At 39.3% G+C, this 18,152-nt stretch overlaps 1 protein-coding gene across 3 annotated transcripts in view; it reads left to right on the top strand.

The window, feature by feature from the left end:
• The window catches only part of DOCK8 (dedicator of cytokinesis 8), a 199,796-nt gene that overhangs the window by 38,950 nt on the left and 142,694 nt on the right, over nt 1-18,152 (top strand). For 2 of the 3 annotated variants that reach the window (XM_045562393.1, XM_045562395.1), the window contains exons 2-4: nt 1,618-1,723; nt 12,599-12,774; nt 15,491-15,562. In XM_045562393.1, coding sequence (XP_045418349.1) covers nt 1,618-1,723; nt 12,599-12,774; nt 15,491-15,562 — 354 coding nt within the window. Of the gene's footprint in view, nt 1-1,617; nt 1,724-2,461; nt 2,817-12,598; nt 12,775-15,490; nt 15,563-18,152 lie in introns of those variants that run through there. The other variant, XM_045562394.1, reaches the window with a different exon arrangement.

Genomic DNA, 18,152 nt, shown 5'->3' with positions numbered 1-18,152 from the left:
CAATGTGTGAGTGCTCCAGTTTCTCCACATCCTTGTCAACACTTGTTATTGCCCATCTTTTTTGGGATAGCCATCCTAGTGGTTGTGAAATGGTCTCTCACTGTGGTTTCATCTGCATTTCCCTGATGGCTAATAGAATATTTATTCCTTATCCAAGTATTTTCTTATACTTTTTAAAAATTAAATAATGAAGATGCTGTAGAAAATTAAAGAGTACAACTTGTGCTTGCTGCTACAACTTCCTCTGGGGTTTCACTTCATTGTATGATAATGTAAGGGGCTGCCACTAGCATGAATGCACTCCAGCCATTTTCTTCCCATTCTTTTATCCATTCATCATTCAGAATCCTGGGTAGGAGGATAATTGTCCTGTTTGGGGTTATGCCCACCCATTTGATTTTTATTTCTGCCTACACAGTGCACAGCATGAGTGTGGGCATCCTGAAAGGGAGTTGGGGTACTCTTGAAGAGGAATAATGGATGCCAAAGTTGGGACCACAATCCAGGTTTCCTGCCTCTCTGGGAATATCACATTGCCAAGGTCAGGAGAAAAGCAGACCACGTTAGAAACCTCATCATGCAGGGTGGTTAATAATTATGCCCTGGTGCACATTATCACAAAGAAAACATAATATCCTTTATAATATTTAAATATATTTAAAATTACAATGTTTAAAATTTAGATATTAATATATACCCTTATTGGATACAAAGCATGTTTAAAAAAAAGACCTTGTTTGATCTACAGTAATCTCTCCTAGTTTCTAGTTACATTCAATAGTGGTATTGGTATTGTATGCTTTGGCCTCATTGTGGTTTAAATATGTTTTTGTGAACTCGCCTGAGAAGCCAGACACCAACATAATGATGTAATGAGAAAATGTGTTCTGAGTTCCAAACAAATGGCTAACAAATGAGCGCCCGGAAGTCAACCTGTTTGTAAGCTGGGGCTCACTGGCCAGCAGGCTCATGCCAACAGGTGTGTGTAGACAACGGAGAACAACTTTCTATTACATGTGTAGCTCCTGGCCACCAGAAGTGTTGGCTGAGGACTCAGCGGTGTTAATGTGGATGATGCAAAGGATCACTCCAGTAGGAGCAGTTTGGAAAAAATACAGTCCTTGGGAATTCCAGGTAGCATGTAAGGTCCCGGCAAGGAGGTGGAAGTGTTCATGTAACGGTTCTCTGTTACGGCAGGCAGCTGACCTAAACGGTTCAGCTGCTTGAAATGAGAATGGCTGGATCAAAATGGCAGCTCAGGGTTTAAAAGACTCTAGTCAGAGATCAGATGTCCTCATGGAGTGCCAAGTCCTCTGAATGACCAGGGCAGAAGGAGCCAAATGCCCTGGATCTTTTTCTTGGTCTTCAGACTCTTTCTTCTCCTGCCATCATCCTTTCAGTACTGGGCAGGAGCCATGATTGCAGGCATCCTGGCCTCTGTGAACTTCTCAAGGGTTTGTGTTGTCAGACAATAACTACAATGTCCACCAACAGTCAGTTATGCCCATCGCCCAACCAAAGCGTAGGTTTTATAACATGATGGCAAAGATTGCATCTATAATTGTGATGATTGTTAAAAATAATCACTTCATTTAGATTTTTCTATTTTGATCCAAGGTATTCTTCGGCAGAAATAAGGAAACAGTTTACTCTCCCACCAAACCTTGGCCAGTACCATCGACAGAGCATAAGTACCTCCTCTGGCTTCCCCTCTCTTCAACTAGTAAGTATGAGTTACAAGTTTACTTAGCAAAACAGTTGAGTGCAGAAGTGCCCAGCGTATGTGTTTGTTTCCTGGCTCTCCTTAGATCTTCCTACCACCACCTTATGTTCTTCAACCACTGGTTCCTAACTGCATGGCTACTTTTTCACATCAGATAATATCTCTTCTCCCTCCATCAACCAGGGCTCAGAGGGCAAATAGGTCCTTCCCAGGCCATGGTTCTGACCTCTCTAGACTTAGCAGTCACCCAGGCCACTCAATTTCACCCAGATTATGGTTCATATTTGGGAAAGAGGAACAACCTGGAAACTTACGACTATTTGTAGTTTGCTTTTAACTGGAAAAGTGTATACCAAATTCTGAAAAGCCAAGTTATAAACCTTCATTCTGCAAAGTTATTTTCTTGGAAATATAATTTACGTATAATAAAATTTACCCATTTGGGCTATACAATTTGATGAATTTAGGCAATGTAGAGTCATTTAACCTTACTCAATTGATATGGAACACTTCCCTTATCGTACAAAAAAATTCCCTGGTTCCCTTTTGCAGTTAGTCTCCTCTCCCAAACTCCAGCCCCCGACCCAGGCAATCACTGATCTACTTCTGTTGTTATAATTTTGCCCTACCTGGAACTTCAGATACTGTAATTGCAATCATACAGTATGTACAAGCCTTCATTTTTAGAACACATTCCACTTTTAAGTTGAAGATTGCCTACATTTTTACATTAACACCAACTGTTGATTGTGCATACATATGTTATATTATTTGAGTACTAAATGCCAAACATGTGCCAGGTGAGATGAATCTGACTTAAATGAGATGGTTGGTAAAACCAAAAGTGAGTATTCACTTCCTTTGTGAGAGAGCTCTAGCCCTCCTGTACTCACTTCCTCACACACAGCACAGCAGCACTTCTTGCTGGTTCCAGTGGTTGTCTTGAGGAGGTTAGGTTATTTTTTGTTTCTTCTTATTACTTCAAAACCACTTCTGCTCTTAGAAATGTTGTAACCTTCCACTTGGTTTCCGGTAGCCGCCATTTTGTCTCCTGTAACAATTTACACGCCGTGTAACTGTGTATCTTTTAAAGGTATGTTTTACTGGAGTGATTTGTGGTTATTTCAGAAGGATAATTTTTTGTCTTGTGTCATTAATGAAATAGTAGTACTAAAAAACGCGTAGCACCTTTTACTGCAAGAGATAATTTGTGATGCCATTTCTTCAAAAAATCTATTTATGACTCCGGTGGCTTGCTAGATTGCCCTTTTATTTGTACCTTTCCTGTCTGTTTCAAAATTGCAGATTACCATAAAAGCACATCAAGTGCATAATGTCCATGTTTTCAGATATATTAGATGAGCTCTAAACCATGATAAATTAGATATGCTTGTTGGTTTAATTTGGTGGTAATATATATTTAATTGAAAACGAAAACATTTTTTAAAAAATTTCTGATTCAAGTTGTATTCCAAAATATGCACAATTTAGTTAAAAAGTGATTGGATATATTTTTAAATTTAGATAAGGTGGGGGAGGGTCTTGGTGCTTTGCTATTTTGTAAATTAAGACTGCAGCTTTCTGCAGTAGTTGTCTTGGGAAATAGTGTGGACATCACTATTAAGAGACTTTAAGGAAGTTTAACTAACAGGCTTTCTCTCCACCCCAGCTGTACTTTAATGATGCAGCATGAAATTTTTTCAGGAGAAATTCTTTGTTTGTGTAAAGTTACAAAGAAAACAAATTGCTTAATATTTGCAAGTATTCTTTTGGTAATTCGCTGCCTTCTTAGTAGGTTTTGATGATAGTGAATTTTGATGAATTACTTCATTAGCTAGGTAGTCAAGTTCACATGTGGCCTAGCTACCCGTTGTCTAAGAGAAGATATCAAGAAAGTAGCAAAAATGTTAAACTATACAAGAATTGTGTGTTCCTATCTGTTGTCATTTAATCCTGGTTGTGTTTGTACATAAATATCCTTTAAAATATATCACTTCTGGTTATTCCCATTTATATACTTTTCTGAATCTCCTTTCCTTTCTCTACTCCACTACAGCATAGTCTGCTGCCCTTGTTCCTTCTACCCAAAGAGCAAGAGGCATGTGGGAGCCACGGGGCTTGAATTTTATTCCTTTTTTTTTTTTTAAACAGCCTGTTAGGAAATCCCATCTCCCAATGTTTACTTTCTGTCGTGTTGTAATGTCAGAATGAAGTGGCTGTTCTTTCCCTTGAGTCATCTCCCTGAACGAAGGTTCCCCAAAAGAAATCATCAAATTACATGGTGATTTCCTTTTACCTTTAAAATATTGTTTCTTTTCATAGAGAGATAACAGAACATTTCAGCAAGATTCATTTCTAGCAAGGCAAAGGGTTAGTTTGTAATCTGAATATTCTCTACCTTGAAGCAGCTTTGGAAAGCTTTCCTTAAATGAGAGGGCACAGACTGTTGTTCATTGTATTATTTTGGTCCATTGAAAAATAAGACCAAGTGCATTTTGGCCATTGTTTCTCTTACCTTTATTTAGATAAACACCATTTTGACAATGCCACATGCTGATACAAATGGTTGTTTAATTTTAAAAAGTAATTAAGTGAAGTCAAGTTATTTAAAACCTGATCAATTACAAGTTTTTTGTTGCTGCTGCTGTTTTGCAAGAGTGAAGAACTTGAAGTCAGATGAATCTGGGGTGAAGAACTTGAAGTCAGATGAATCTGGGGTGGAGTACAATTGCCACTTATTAGTTATATAATTTGGGACAAGTTACTTAACCTTGCTGAAGCCTTCAGTTTCCTCATTTGCAAAAGTGGCATAATAATACTGCCCCCATTAGAGTTAATATAGAATTATATCATAGGTCCTATGTAAATAGTGGCTAATATCACTGTCTTCTGTATTTGGCACTATGGAGACACAGTGGGGGAGTGAAAGAAGAAGATGAATAAAAGATGGCTTCAGCTGTGAAGGGCTCTATGATCCATTTGGGAGGACAGATGATATAGAGGATCTATACTGGCTTCAGGTGGGCGAGTGTTCAGAGGAGAAGACACAGGATGTACTAGGCTTGATGCAGGAGGCTGAGAAGACTTAGAGGAAGGATTCTCAGCCCTGACTGTATATTTGAATCACCCAGGGACCTTTAGAAACATACCTGTAGCCAGGCCCACCACGGAACAATTAAATCGTAATTCCCTAGGGTGGGGACCAGGCATCAGTATTTTAAAGTTCCATGGGGACTTGAACTTGTGGCCCAAGTTGAGAGTCACTTAAAGAACTTTAAATTTAAAGGTAGAAACATTCCAAATAGGGCAAAGAATATAAACAAGGGTAAAGTTTCTTTTGTGCTCCAAATTGCAGAATGTGTGGTGAGCAAGGACCACTTGTTAATCCTGTAGCTACATAACTATGGTGGCTTCGGTCATAAATCTGATAAATCAAATGAGAGGAAGGGTGTGTGTTTGATGTTTTTTCTTTTTGTTTTATTGGACTTTTTTGTTTTTTAACTCTAATTGTAAATGTTAGCTGTGATGACTGTGTGTATGTACATTTTCAAAGTAGATAAAATATTTTTAAATTTTGCATTTTTTAATATGAAGGGGATCTTTCATTCAGAGTTGGCTTTGTGGACAAGATGATAAACTTGCCCTGGGTCTATTTGATACTCCCGCCAGAATCGTTTGTGACTAGAGCCATAGAGATTGGCTCTGGCTAGTAAATATCCCTGCACGTGTAAACTCACCCATTGGCCTCAGCATTCTCCATTGTCACAGCCATGTGAACAGGTCGACCAGAGACTCTCTGATGCCAGCAACCTATGTAGGCAAACAGCTCTATATTCGATGTCTCTGTTCAAATGAAACTGTGAAATACTATTCTTATTGTTGAAAGTAGAGAAGAAAGTGAAACATACCAGAGAAGAAAGGATTGGGATCTGTGCCCTAAGGAAGTAAGGACGATTTGAGACATTGTGTACCTGGTTAATAATATTAAGCTACGGTCTTTATGGAGGGACACATCCTACTTTTTAAAATGAGAACAGAAAAGTTTTGAAATGAAATAGAGTGAATCAACTGGACCATAACGGCTCTGGCTGAAGAAAAGGATGTAAAAAGCCACATCCTGGATCTTTACCAAAACGCCATGGTTACATGACATGTTTGTATATAACATTTACGTTTTATAAAAAAAGGTCATCTGATACCTTAGAAGGCATTTATTCTAGTTACGTGTATAGGCTTCTATGCAGCAACCAGTTCTTTTACAGCAAAGGATGATTTACCTGGTGAATTGCTTGATAAACATGGCCCACTTTTGTTCTGATTCTGCTGTTCTTTTGTACTTCATCCAAGGAGTTGGACTACACTTCGGTTTCATCGATTGCACTGGAGGGGACTTGATGGAAAATGAAAATCTCAATGTAGCTTTCATGCCAATTCACAGTGGACTATAAAATGAAAGACTGGCAGGCATTCTACACACAAAGCAGGCATTTCATGATTGTCATTATAAAACAGGGGAATCAAACCAGCCTTGGTGAAAATAGATTGATGCCCATCATGGCATGTCAGCAACTTCTACTCAGGGGCATCAGTGAAAGACTGTTGTTGGTGGAAGCAGGAAAGTGTTTAATCTAGTCCATGGGGTACAGTATTTTGAAATCACTGAAGTCAGAAGAGCCTCACTGCCTTCGGCTTCATTTAAAGATAGTAGAGAGCTATGAGGATTGTCTCATTCATTCATTCAAGAAACATTTATTGGTTTTCACTGTGTGTTAGGAACCGCTGTAAGAGCTGATGATACAATCACGAATGTAACAAAAAGTGTCTGTCCTCATAGAGCTTATATTTTAGAATGGGAGACAGACATAGACAAGCAAGTGTAGACTGTATCAGGGGTGGCCAGGGCTTTGAAGAATGGAACAGGGAAAGGGAAGAGGGACACAGAAGAGGTGCTATTTTAAATTGGATAGTCTGTGAAGGCCTCTGTCTAGAAAGGAGATACTTGGACAGAATCCTGAATGAACTTGACAAGGCGTTCCAGTCAGAAGGAACAGCAAGTGCAAAGCCCCCAAGGCAAGAGTGTGTGGCATGCTCCAGAAACAGCAAGGAAGCAGAATGTAACCTGAACAGAGGGGGCAGTGGGAAACGAGACCATAGAGAAAGCAGGGCTGGGTCTTAGGCCTCAGAGACTGTGGAAGAATGTTGGCTCCTACTCTGATTAGGACAGGAAGCCACTGGCAGCACTGAGCACAAGCCCGGTGCACTCTGACTTTTTATAAGGATCACTCTGGCTGCTATGTGGAAGACAGACTAGGGGAAGGGAGGGCAGTTAGGAAGATGTTACAATAACTCAGGAAAGCAATGATGGTACTTTGGAATAGGTGGTAGCAGTAGAGAAGGTGAGAAGTGATTGTATTCTGGATATATTTCAGAAGCAAAATGGATAGGATGTTCTGATGAATTATCTGTAGAACGTAAGGGAAAGAGAAGAATCAACATTGACTCCAAAGTTTTTGGCCTGAGCAACTGGGGGAATGTAATTGCCACTTGTGGTGCAGAGGCTTGGAAGGTATGGAAAATGCAGATTGGCAGGAAAATTATGAGTGAGTTTTGAATTTGGTACCTTTGAGAGGGCCTACTGGATTACCAAATGGTGATGTTGAGATGTAATTGGAAAACTTCGTGGTGGAGGTTGAGGCTGCACATGTAAATTTGTACTTCAAAAAAACATTTAAAGCCATGAGAGTGGGTGAGATCATCTGGGATTGAAAGCATATTGAGCAGAGATGTTTTAGGACTGAACACCAGGGCACTGCATAGTAGGAAGAGAACCTAGAAAAAGTGGTATCCCTAAAGTAAAGTAACCGACTGTTCCAGTTTGCCTGGGACTAAGGAGTTTCCCAGTATATGGGATTTTCAGAGGCTGGGACAGGCTGGGACAATCGGTTTCCCTCCTGGGGAAGAAAGTATTTCAAGAAGGAGAGAGTGATCAACTGTGTCCAGTGCTGTAGATAAACCAAACCTGAGCAAAGACCACTGAATTTGGTTACATGGAAGTCTTGGGTGACTTTGCCAAGACTTGTCTGTTGTGAACTGCCAAGTCCATGTGAGGACCACCCTCCCAGGGGTCAACATGCGTGAGGATACAGGTGCAGCACCTGGAGACATCATGCCCCTTTTCCATACCCACGAGACTGGCATGAAGCCTCCCCAGGGCTGGAACAACAGATCCAAGTCCTTTGTAATTGTGTGATTTGGGTCATTTAACCTTCCTGCTTTCAGCATTTTTATTTGTGAAATATTGTTCAGATTTGTTATTTGAGTCAGCTGTCACTGTGCTGTCTGTATAGTACACTGTGCTATGTAGATTAACTCTAAACAGTTATGGTTCTGCAGCTCTAGCAGGAGGAAACTCTTGTAGCCCACCCTGTCTAGAAACGTTAGAAAGGGAATCTGGGGGAATGTAGTTCAGCCTAGCCACGTTGACACATTGTGAAGCCATCACTATAGGTAAAGCCTGGTTTAGGATCACTTGCTGTCTTAAGTATTTTTGTTTGTTTATTTTATTTTAAAAGGGAGTTTTTTTAATTTTCTTTTTATGTTGATTTTTTTCTTATTACCTGTAACAAATTATATACACAGTATGATAATACATGGTGTCAAGGTGACCTTTTTGAAATTACTTCGGATCATACTGTTTAAACTAGTCTTTGGTCTCCACTGACTGGGAGGCCACATACAGCTCAACAGCTCTGCTGTTAATTTTGAAAACAAAATAGTTCATTTTCATGTTTGCCTTTTAAGCTTCCAAGGGCCCAAGTCCTACCCTGGACTGATCTTAGAATATCTCCCACCCCCTACCCCACCTTATTCCCAAACTTCATCCCCATCTAGATGCGCTGCCAATGTAACCCTCTCAAATGTTTGTTTTTTCATTTGCTTATCACTAAATAGGCATGTGTGTATGTTTGTGTGCTTATGTATGTGTGTGTTTTCATTGCCTCATGGTAAAACCTACTCTTGAGATTTAGACATCAGATAATTTAGAGAACAGAAATCTTTGTTGGTTCCTGGTTATTGTTTGAATTTGCAAGAGGAACAACTGCTCTGAGGCCTAGCTGGGGTCTCCACCCACTTGCCAACAGCAAGGCTAGTTTACATCACATTTGGAATGACCAGTTTCCTCCCACTTTAGTTTCAGTATAGAAAGGGTAAAGGGGACAAACTATTAAATGCCACTTGTGAGTGGTGCTAGCACTATACTCAGTAATTCCGTCATTACTAACTATGTTTACAGTCTGTTCGGTCCTGGAGTAGATTCAGACCTTAAGAGTTTATGGCCTTATCATCAATTGGGTGTATCGCATTGGCACATTGCCACACAGTTAGTGCTCAGTGATGATACTATGCTCTTTACCAAGTCCCTTCTGCCAAAGATGGCATGATTTACATGTGAGAAGGTTGCAGACTTCCCCATCTCATGGTTGATGAGAGTGCAGCTGCATGGGGGGCCAACTACCTCTGTCCCCTGTATTCCTAAGGCCTAACTCTGACCTGAACGCAGGAGATGCTCAGCAAATAATTGCTCAATGAGGGAGTTGGCCCTCCTGTTCTCCCTGGATAGTCTGTCCTGTAGGTGACAGGTGCTGCTGTCAGCCAGGTTTTTCATCATTTGTGGCTTTGAATTTCAGGGACATGACAAGTATTATACTCTGGCAGGAACTGATTTTTTTTCTCTCTGATAATTGCACACAAACTTCATTTCTCTGATGCTTCTACTTACTAGTTATTACTGCTCATTTCACCTTGTTTCAAATTGTGCTTCAGTATAATTTTTAAGTGTATATTTTCAGTGCCTCTGCTTGAGTAATTGATAGTCTTCATAATAAATTTCCATTTATTATCACTTGACTTATTTATTTAAGTATTTTATTATTACTTTTTTTTTTTTTGAGACAGAGTCTCACTTTGTTGCCCGGGCTAGAGTGAGTGCCGTGGCGTCAGCATAGCTCACAGCAACCTCAGACTCCTGGGCTTAAGTGATCCTACTGCCTCAGCCTCCCGAGTAGCTGGGACTACAGGCCTGTGCCACCATACCCGGCTAATTTTTTCCATATATATTTTCAGTTGGCCAGATAATTTCTTTCTATTTTTAGTAGAGACGGGGTCTTACTCAGGCTGGTCTCGAACTCCTGACCTCGAGCGATCCACCCGCCTCGGCCTCCCAGAGTGCTAGGATTACAGGTGTGAGCCACCGTGCCCGGCCAGTATTTTATTATTACTTTGAATGGTCAATCTCATGAGAAGCTCAGAGTGGGTCGTAGTAAATGTATTTTTTGGCTTGCTTCCAAATACACTATTGCCTAGTGTTTTAATTATTTCAGAAAATACAGATTCCTTGAAAGGCCCACAGAAGAGAACAATCAAAATTGTAGTGGTTAAGAACATAAAGGAAAAAAAAAAAGAACATGAGCCTGTCTAGGTTTGAATTCCAAATGGGCTACTTTCTAGCTGTGTAATCAAGGGCAAATTATTAAATCTCTAGCCCTCAATTTCCTCACCTGTAAAATGGGGATACAGTCTGAACATCCTAATCTGAAAATCGAAAATCTGAAATGCTCCAAAATCCAAAACTTTTTGAGCGCCTAAAATGACACCACAAGTGGAAAATTTTACACCTGACCTCATATAATGGGTCACAGTCAAAATACAATCAAAACTTTGGTTCATGAACAAAATTATTTAAAATATTGTATAAAATTACCAGGCTATGTATATAAGGTATATATGAAACATAAGTGAGTTTTGTGTTTAGACTTGGGTTCCATCCCCCAGATACCTTGTTATGTATATGTAAATATTCCAAAATATGAAAAAAATTTGAAACCTGAAACAATTTCATTCCTGGTCATATTGGATAAGGGATACTCAACTTGTAATAAAAGTGTACACCTCATAGGGTTCCGGTGAGGATTAAATGAGATAATGTATACAGTGGCCTAGTACAAATTCTATGCACACAGTGCTCAATAATTGTTAATTCAATAGGTATAAACTTTACAGTAATAAGACTGGGGATGCAACAAATGCAGTTTTCCTTATTTGCTATAGAAGTCGTTTCAATCCCTGACTCTAAACTGTTCCAAGTGCAGTGGCTGGGTGGGGGCAGGGGAGAGGAAGAGTCTACTTTCTCCTTTGGAGTTGCTCTTATGTAGGCGTCTGTGGCAGACTTACTGGTTCTGTGCAAATGATGCCTCTTGTTCCCTCTGGCAGAGTTCAGCGCTGCCCTATTGCACACTCAGTCCTTACCCGGCTCCTGCATAGACGGATCTCTGGCTCCTTTAGGTCCTACTGATCCATGTTGCTTCATTTTGAGAGGCACCCTTGTGAGGACTATGGTTCTCTCCTCAGCTGACCTCCTGGTCCCTAGTCAGAACCAAGGGAAACTCCTCTGTCCTTTCTCATATCACCTGGAAGCCCCAGGGAACTCGGGGCTTTGCTGTCAACCACTATGTTTGTCCTGTCGCTTCTCTTCTGCCCCCTTTTGCCCTGGTAAAGGGTATTATGTAAGTCAGCCACCTCCAAGAATCCCAGACAGTCACTCATGTCCTCACCACCATTAGGGACAGCAAGGGTGAGGAGGGGGCCGGGCAAGCCACATTTCCATTCTCTAATCTTATTTCCTTTTGCTTCTTCAACAGCACTTTGTTTCTGCTCTCCAACATGAAGCCCTTACTGGTATGTGGTTTCAAAGGGATGAAAAACCGGTTTTGTTAGCACTTCCTTGGGAGAGTACTTCTCTCACTTCAAGGCAGTACAAGTCAAGAATCTAGGGTGTTTGTTTTGTTGATCCATTTCCAGGTAGAGGTAGAGGGAACCCCCCTTCTTGGGCTGATGACTCCAAATAGTCTGCCATAAATTAACACTCCATAGGGCTACTGCTATTATTATTATTTTTTTATTACACAAGTCTACTTAATCTAAGTGATTCTTTTACTTCCTTAAGGCAGTGGTTTCTTGGTCTTTGGATTTCACAGAAATGAAGAAATAATTTTGTTTGGGGACTGACAAACGGTTGCCGACTTTTAATTTTATCAACTAAAAAAATTCTTAGAATTGCCATCTATTTCTACCATTTTTTGTAGTCTCTCCCTCCCCCCAAAGTGGAAGGATAAAATTGAAGAGCAAAGAGCAATTCTTTTAAACTGAGTAACTTTAACCATATGAAAGCTCAGCAAATTGCCCTGAGTTTGCTCATGTAGCTGCAGTTCAGTGAAAATTCCTTCCAGACCAGCACCAGTCAGCCCAGCGACATTTGAAAATCACCGTCTTGGAGTGTTTCAGCCACTGAGTCTGGTTCATTGTCGGCTGTGATTATATATGAAGTGCTTTCGAGAACCAATGTATAGGATAACTCAGGCCAAAGGAAACACTGTGCCTAAATACTCAGCCAAAGGGGTGTTGGGTTTGCCTGAATTTCTGGAAAATTGCCTTCATTCCCTACTTCACTGTATTTGGGTAAATAAAACATGGGCCTCAGAGAGCTGTTGCAGGAGAAATTATAAAAATTCAGCAAAGCCTTGTGATCTCATTTTGGATCTCCTTAGGACTCCTCATCAAGCTGCAATTACAGAGAGAAAAATTCTGCCTTGGGGTATGATTTTAATTGCTCATCGTGTTATGACTTGACTTTCTGTGCTGCATTTCTTTCCATATCACTGCTTCTGTGTTTGACAGCTCCTCCAGAGTCACTTCATTTTACACGAAGAGCGAAGTACTAAGTCGAAAGGCAAGGCAAGGGAAGCACCTACTGTTGCCTTCATGCTTTTACCAGAAAACTGTGTGGGAACCAACTTGTTCCTTTCTCTACCCCTTCAGCCTCAGTTCTATGAACCCGTGGAGCCAGTGGACTTTGAAGGCCTTCTGATGACACACCTGAACAGCCTGGATGTGGAGCTTGCCCAGGAGCTGGGAGACTTCACCGATGACGACTTGGACGTGGTGTTCACGCCGAAGGAATTTAGGACTTTGCAGCCCTCTTTGCCGGAGGAAGGGTAAATCTTTTTCTCAAAATGTAGATGGGATTGTGACTGTCATGACTATTCTCAATGAGCAGGGAGATGCCCTAGATCTGAACTTCTTTTAAGAAAATAAACTTACCCAATTCATTAAGATGTGTGGGGCAGCTATATGATACTCACCTAGGTATAGATAGTTTTCAAACTGGTTTGGCCAGAGGCTTTGAAAAGCTGTGTGGAGACTAAGGGATACAGTGGGACAAGACAGAATGCTCAAGAAGGGTTAGAAGTGCAGGCTGTGGAACCAGACTGCCTGGGTACCAGCTCAGTGACCTTGGGCGAGTCACGTGACCTCAGGTGAGGCCCGTGACCTCCCAAAGCCTCAGTTTCTTCATCTGTAAAAATGCCAAAAGCTTTCATAAAATCCATTCAGAAGCATTTTATCTGCTTCCATGTAAGAGACTGAATCAAGTTAGAAGGTCGGCCCACATTTATTGAGCATCTACTATGTGCTGGGTACTGGGATAAAAAGATGAATAAGGCAAAGTCACTTCCCTTGAAGAAAGTGTTTTCCAGTGGAAAAACGGTGGGGAAAACTGTAGAGGGAATATGTGAACAGATACTTAGGTCTTGCGTTTCTGCAGGGAGTTAGTCTATGTGTTTATAGGTTCAGGCATTAGCTCTTAGTATCAAACTAACTATGGAATTATAGCTAAATGAAACTCCTATTGCTTCCATAGTATAACAACCAATGTCCCTTTGGAGGTTTAGGATGAACTTTTGTTTGCATTCATTTTGAAAGCAAAATTAAGATTCACATCGTCCTGGACATTCTCATCTTCCCCAAAAAGTCCCAGAAAGAAGATCATGAAACACAGCCCCTGTCCTCACCACTCTGAGGTATTCTAGTTCCATTTTGGATTTTATTTTACAGTGATGTGGTTTCACTGTGACCTTCCTTGTTCAGACAGTTCTCATTCACATAGGAGAGCTGCCTATATGTGCAGCTCTACTGTGAGAAAGATACTCATTTCCCAGAAAACAAAAACCTTGTCATCCTGAAAAACATTTTTCCCCATTGTCAGTCCATTTATTCAGCTGTGACTTTAATATAGGTAACACCTATTATTTTTACCTTTGATAAAGTATCATTTAATTTTATTTCTTTGTGTGAAATATATGATTAATTATCTTCAAACATGGTCAGAATCTTGGAAAAACCTATTTAAAGTACTTACAATAAATTTAGAGGAAGGAGGATTTGTTTTTAAATTTGATAAGGAGGGTTATTTTTACCTAGCATCAATTTTTGAGCATATTATTGTCTTGTCACCATAATTTATAGCTAACACATTATCTGTCTGATGACTTTAAAACAACCTTTAGTATTTCGATTGTTGCCAAAATGTCTTCTGTATAATTAAAGCAAGGAATGGTATCATTGTCATCATCAGAGTAAACAATAAGTGACTCCTGTTGAACACCCTGTGCCTAGCCCAGAACTTTATGCTGAGCTGAGATGGCATGTAATTATAAGCATGACTTCTCCTTGTGCAAGGATTCAAGGCCCTGTTCCACCACTTACTGTGTGACTTGGAGCAAGATCCTTATTGTCCCATTCTTATGTGAAATGAGAATAATAGTAGTGCCTGCCCTATGGGGCTGACTGAAAATTAACTGGATTAATACATGTAAAGTGGTTACATCCGTGCCTAATGCATAGTAAATGGTACAGGTGTGAACTTTCCCATATAGATATTATGTGCCAGATTCTTCTAAGCACTTTGCACACTTACTTATTTACAGCTCTTTAAAGGGGGAACTCCTATTATTACCACTTTAAGGTGAGGAAACCGAGGCCAAGAAGGGTTGACTCACTGACTGGCTCAAGGTCACATAGCTATAAGGGATTAAGCTGAGACTTGGGCAGTTAGGGTTAGACCCGAGGCCAAGAAGGGTTGACTCACTGACTGGCTCAAGGTCACATAGCTATAAGGGATTAAGCTGAGACTTGGGCAGTTAGGGTTAGACCACATGTCTAACCTTTACAATATTTCATCTAATAATACAAGTAAGTCCGCAGGGAGGTACCATTCTTGTCCCCTTTTTACAAACAAGAAAATTAAGATTTGTTTATCTCGAGCACTAACTCATCTGCAACAACAGCAAAGAGCTACTGTTGTTCTTTCTGACTTCAAGACTCTGAAACACTAGCAGAGTATCTCTCACGGTGCATTCCTAAGCAGGTAGGACAGAACCATCAAGTTCATGACCACCGGCCAAAGCCAGTGTCTACAAATTCGTCAAGGCCTAAGACAACTGTTCTTCTTCTTGGCTTTCAAAAAGGAGAACGTGCATGTCCTGACAAGGTTACCCAAGCACAAAAAATACGTCCAAATTACCCCTGTCAGAAATAGGTATTTATACTTATTTTTCTTGTCATGTATCTGATTACAGCAAGTTCTACCTGTCTTGTGTCAGAGCGCCTTCAGGGATAGTTATAGTTTAACATGATTCTCTATAATAAAGAAAACCCACAAAGCATAAAATACCAACATGTTTATCTCATCAAAGTAAAATGCTCTTGCCTCAGGAATACTTCAGACACTTGGAATGAATGGGCAAGAACAGCCTTAGCATTCTCACTGACATGCCTTTAAAGTCACGTTGCACTCCTTGGTTATGATAAGGGATTGTTTTGTTGTCTTTACCCAGTAATAACATGTTTTTGTTTCATTTTCTGTCTCATTAGGGTTGAACTGGACCCTCATGTCAGGGACTGCGTTCAGACCTATATTCGGGAGTGGCTAATCGTGAACCGGAAGTAAGTTACTTTATCCCCCTCCTCTTTATATATAAATATATTTTTTTAATTAATAGGATTTTTTGGAATGGTTTTGGGTTTACAGAAAAAAATGAGTGGAAAGTACTGAGACTTCTCATATACTCCCTCACCATCTCACCCCACCACCACATACACAATTTCCCCTATTATTAATATTAACATCTTGCCTTAGTGTGGTTCTTTTGTTATAATTGACAAGCCAATGTGGATATGTTGTTAACTGAAGTCCATAGTTTACACTAGTGTTCATTTTTTGTGTTGTATATTCTACGTGTTTTGACACATTTATAGTGACATGAATCGGCTTTTATAGTATCATACAGAATATTTCCACTGCCCTACAAATCCCCCGTGCTCCACCTCCTCACCCCTCCCTCCCACGCTGGCAACACCCAGGTGTTTTACTGTCTCTGTAATTTCACTTCGCTCCTCCATGTCTTTTTGCGGTTTGATAATGCATTTTTTATCCCCAAATAATCTTCCATTGTATGGAGTACCATAGTTTGTTTATACATTCTCTTATAGAAGAAGAAAGTTACATTTTAAACATAAAGAATAGAGTCTTTTTGTTTTAATTTCATTCTGATGGATTCTTAAGGGAAAAAAAAATATGTGAATTGAAACTTGGCCTGAGATTCAAAGGTAGCATTTAAATTTTTGTGGCCAAGAAATAAATTACGTGTTAGTCTTCCAGTAAAGGACCTTTACATCCTTAGGTTAATCGAACCTTCTATGACGTTGTTCTGAGCTTTCTCTCTATCCCCTGACCTGGACAGCACCCTCTCATGAGAAACATCTATGCACGTGGAAATTCTCAACCTGTGTGGGTGTACGTGTCGGGCGGTGGGAGGGGACTGTCTGCAGTTAGTGCACACCCCGCTAGAGTCATGTCAGAGAACCTTTGACGAGACACAAGTAGTTTGAAATTCTGATAGCCTCACCTCTCCTGTGCTCCAGTAAGAGTTACTGTTCTATGGGATAAATAATGAAAGATGTTGGGGATTGGGTTTTATCCAGTTCCTGGAAGTGTTCCATTGAATTTGTGCTGATGTTTTCTGGAGTAGTGTCAGTATGCGTACTATTTTCAATAGCTGAGAAAGAGAAAGCATCGCCTGTAAAAAGTAATTAAGAGAAAGTTAGACGCTAATCTATCATCTGTTCTAATATGAATGGAAAATGAAGTTTGCCAGGCAGTCAAATGAGATTATGCTTTGCTGATAATAAAAGATTTCAGAACAAGTAGTTCTCAAGCTTTTAAATGTTATTAGAGGTACTTTCTGGATGTTAAAGATCTAAAAAACTCTGAGAAGAGTCCATAGAAAGGCCCATTTTGATACATTTGTTAATAGTTTTCAGATTTATTTTTTATTTGGGACCGGTACTTTTTCCATTGCTAATGGCAATGCAAGCTTATTGGAATATTCTTTTTTCTCTATCTTGCTCAAATTTAAAAGAAAAAAAGGACTCTTCTTAGAATATTCATCCTAGAAATTTTAGAAATTATAAGCAAACAAAACAAAAACACTCAATTTCACTATAGACAGATAATCACCATTAACATTTGATGTATAGCCTTTGAATTGTGTTTCTCTGTATATGTTTGTATACAAACTAAATCGGATTATAATACTATTTTTGTAACATACATCTTCAGTTTTTACAGTAAGAGGTGATTATCTCTGCTTGCTATTAAATATTATTCCTCAACACAATCATTAGTGATTATATAATATATTTATACCAAAATTTATTTAACCAATTTTAATGTTTAGATAACTCCCTGTTTTTCACGTTTATATTTACAATGCAGCAATATCCTTCTCACTAAAACTTTGTGCACATTTATGATTTTTTTCTTTGGAATAAATTCCTAGAAGAGGAAATTCTGTGTCAAAGGGTATGCACAAATTTAAGGATTTAGAACAATAGACCAAAGATTATTAACAATATATTCATGGATCCTCAAGAATATTGGATGTTATGACATATTTCCAATTTTATTTGTAAAAAGGCTGTCTTTTATCTTCTTTCCTGTGATTATTAGATTAGGCATCTTTTTTCATATATTTTTTGGCCATTTATAATTTTTTCCTGGGGCTCTCCTTATTTATGAAATCTGTGCATCTCTGTTAGTATATTTGTCTGGTCTTATTTATCTTTAAGAGCACTTTTGTTTGTTAAAGGTATTAACCCTTTGTCTGTCACATATTATAAATTCCTTAGCCAGCATGCCTTCTGTCCTTTAATATTGTTATAATTTTTAACATTCAGAATTATTTATGTAGTTAAATCTATATTGATATTTTTTCTAATGATTTCTACTTTTGGTGTCATGCTTAAAATTTAATTTACAAACCTATTATTATTTTCTAGGAGTTTAGGATTAAAGTATTAACTCAGACCATTAGCCACTTGATCATTGCCTCTGTTCCCTTATTTGTCTGCATTTTTTAATCTTTTCTGTAGAAGCAATGATTATCCATATATTTATTCTATACAAGTTTTTGCATTTCACCCCATAAAACAAAGCAATATATGCTTTAACTTTATCTGTGGCAACATACTAGGG

Source organism: Lemur catta, chromosome 10, assembly GCF_020740605.2.
Source record: "Lemur catta isolate mLemCat1 chromosome 10, mLemCat1.pri, whole genome shotgun sequence".
Taxonomy (NCBI): domain Eukaryota; kingdom Metazoa; phylum Chordata; class Mammalia; order Primates; family Lemuridae; genus Lemur; species Lemur catta.
Note: the sequence above shows the minus strand (reverse complement) of the source record. Positions and strands in the feature narration are given on the sequence as shown.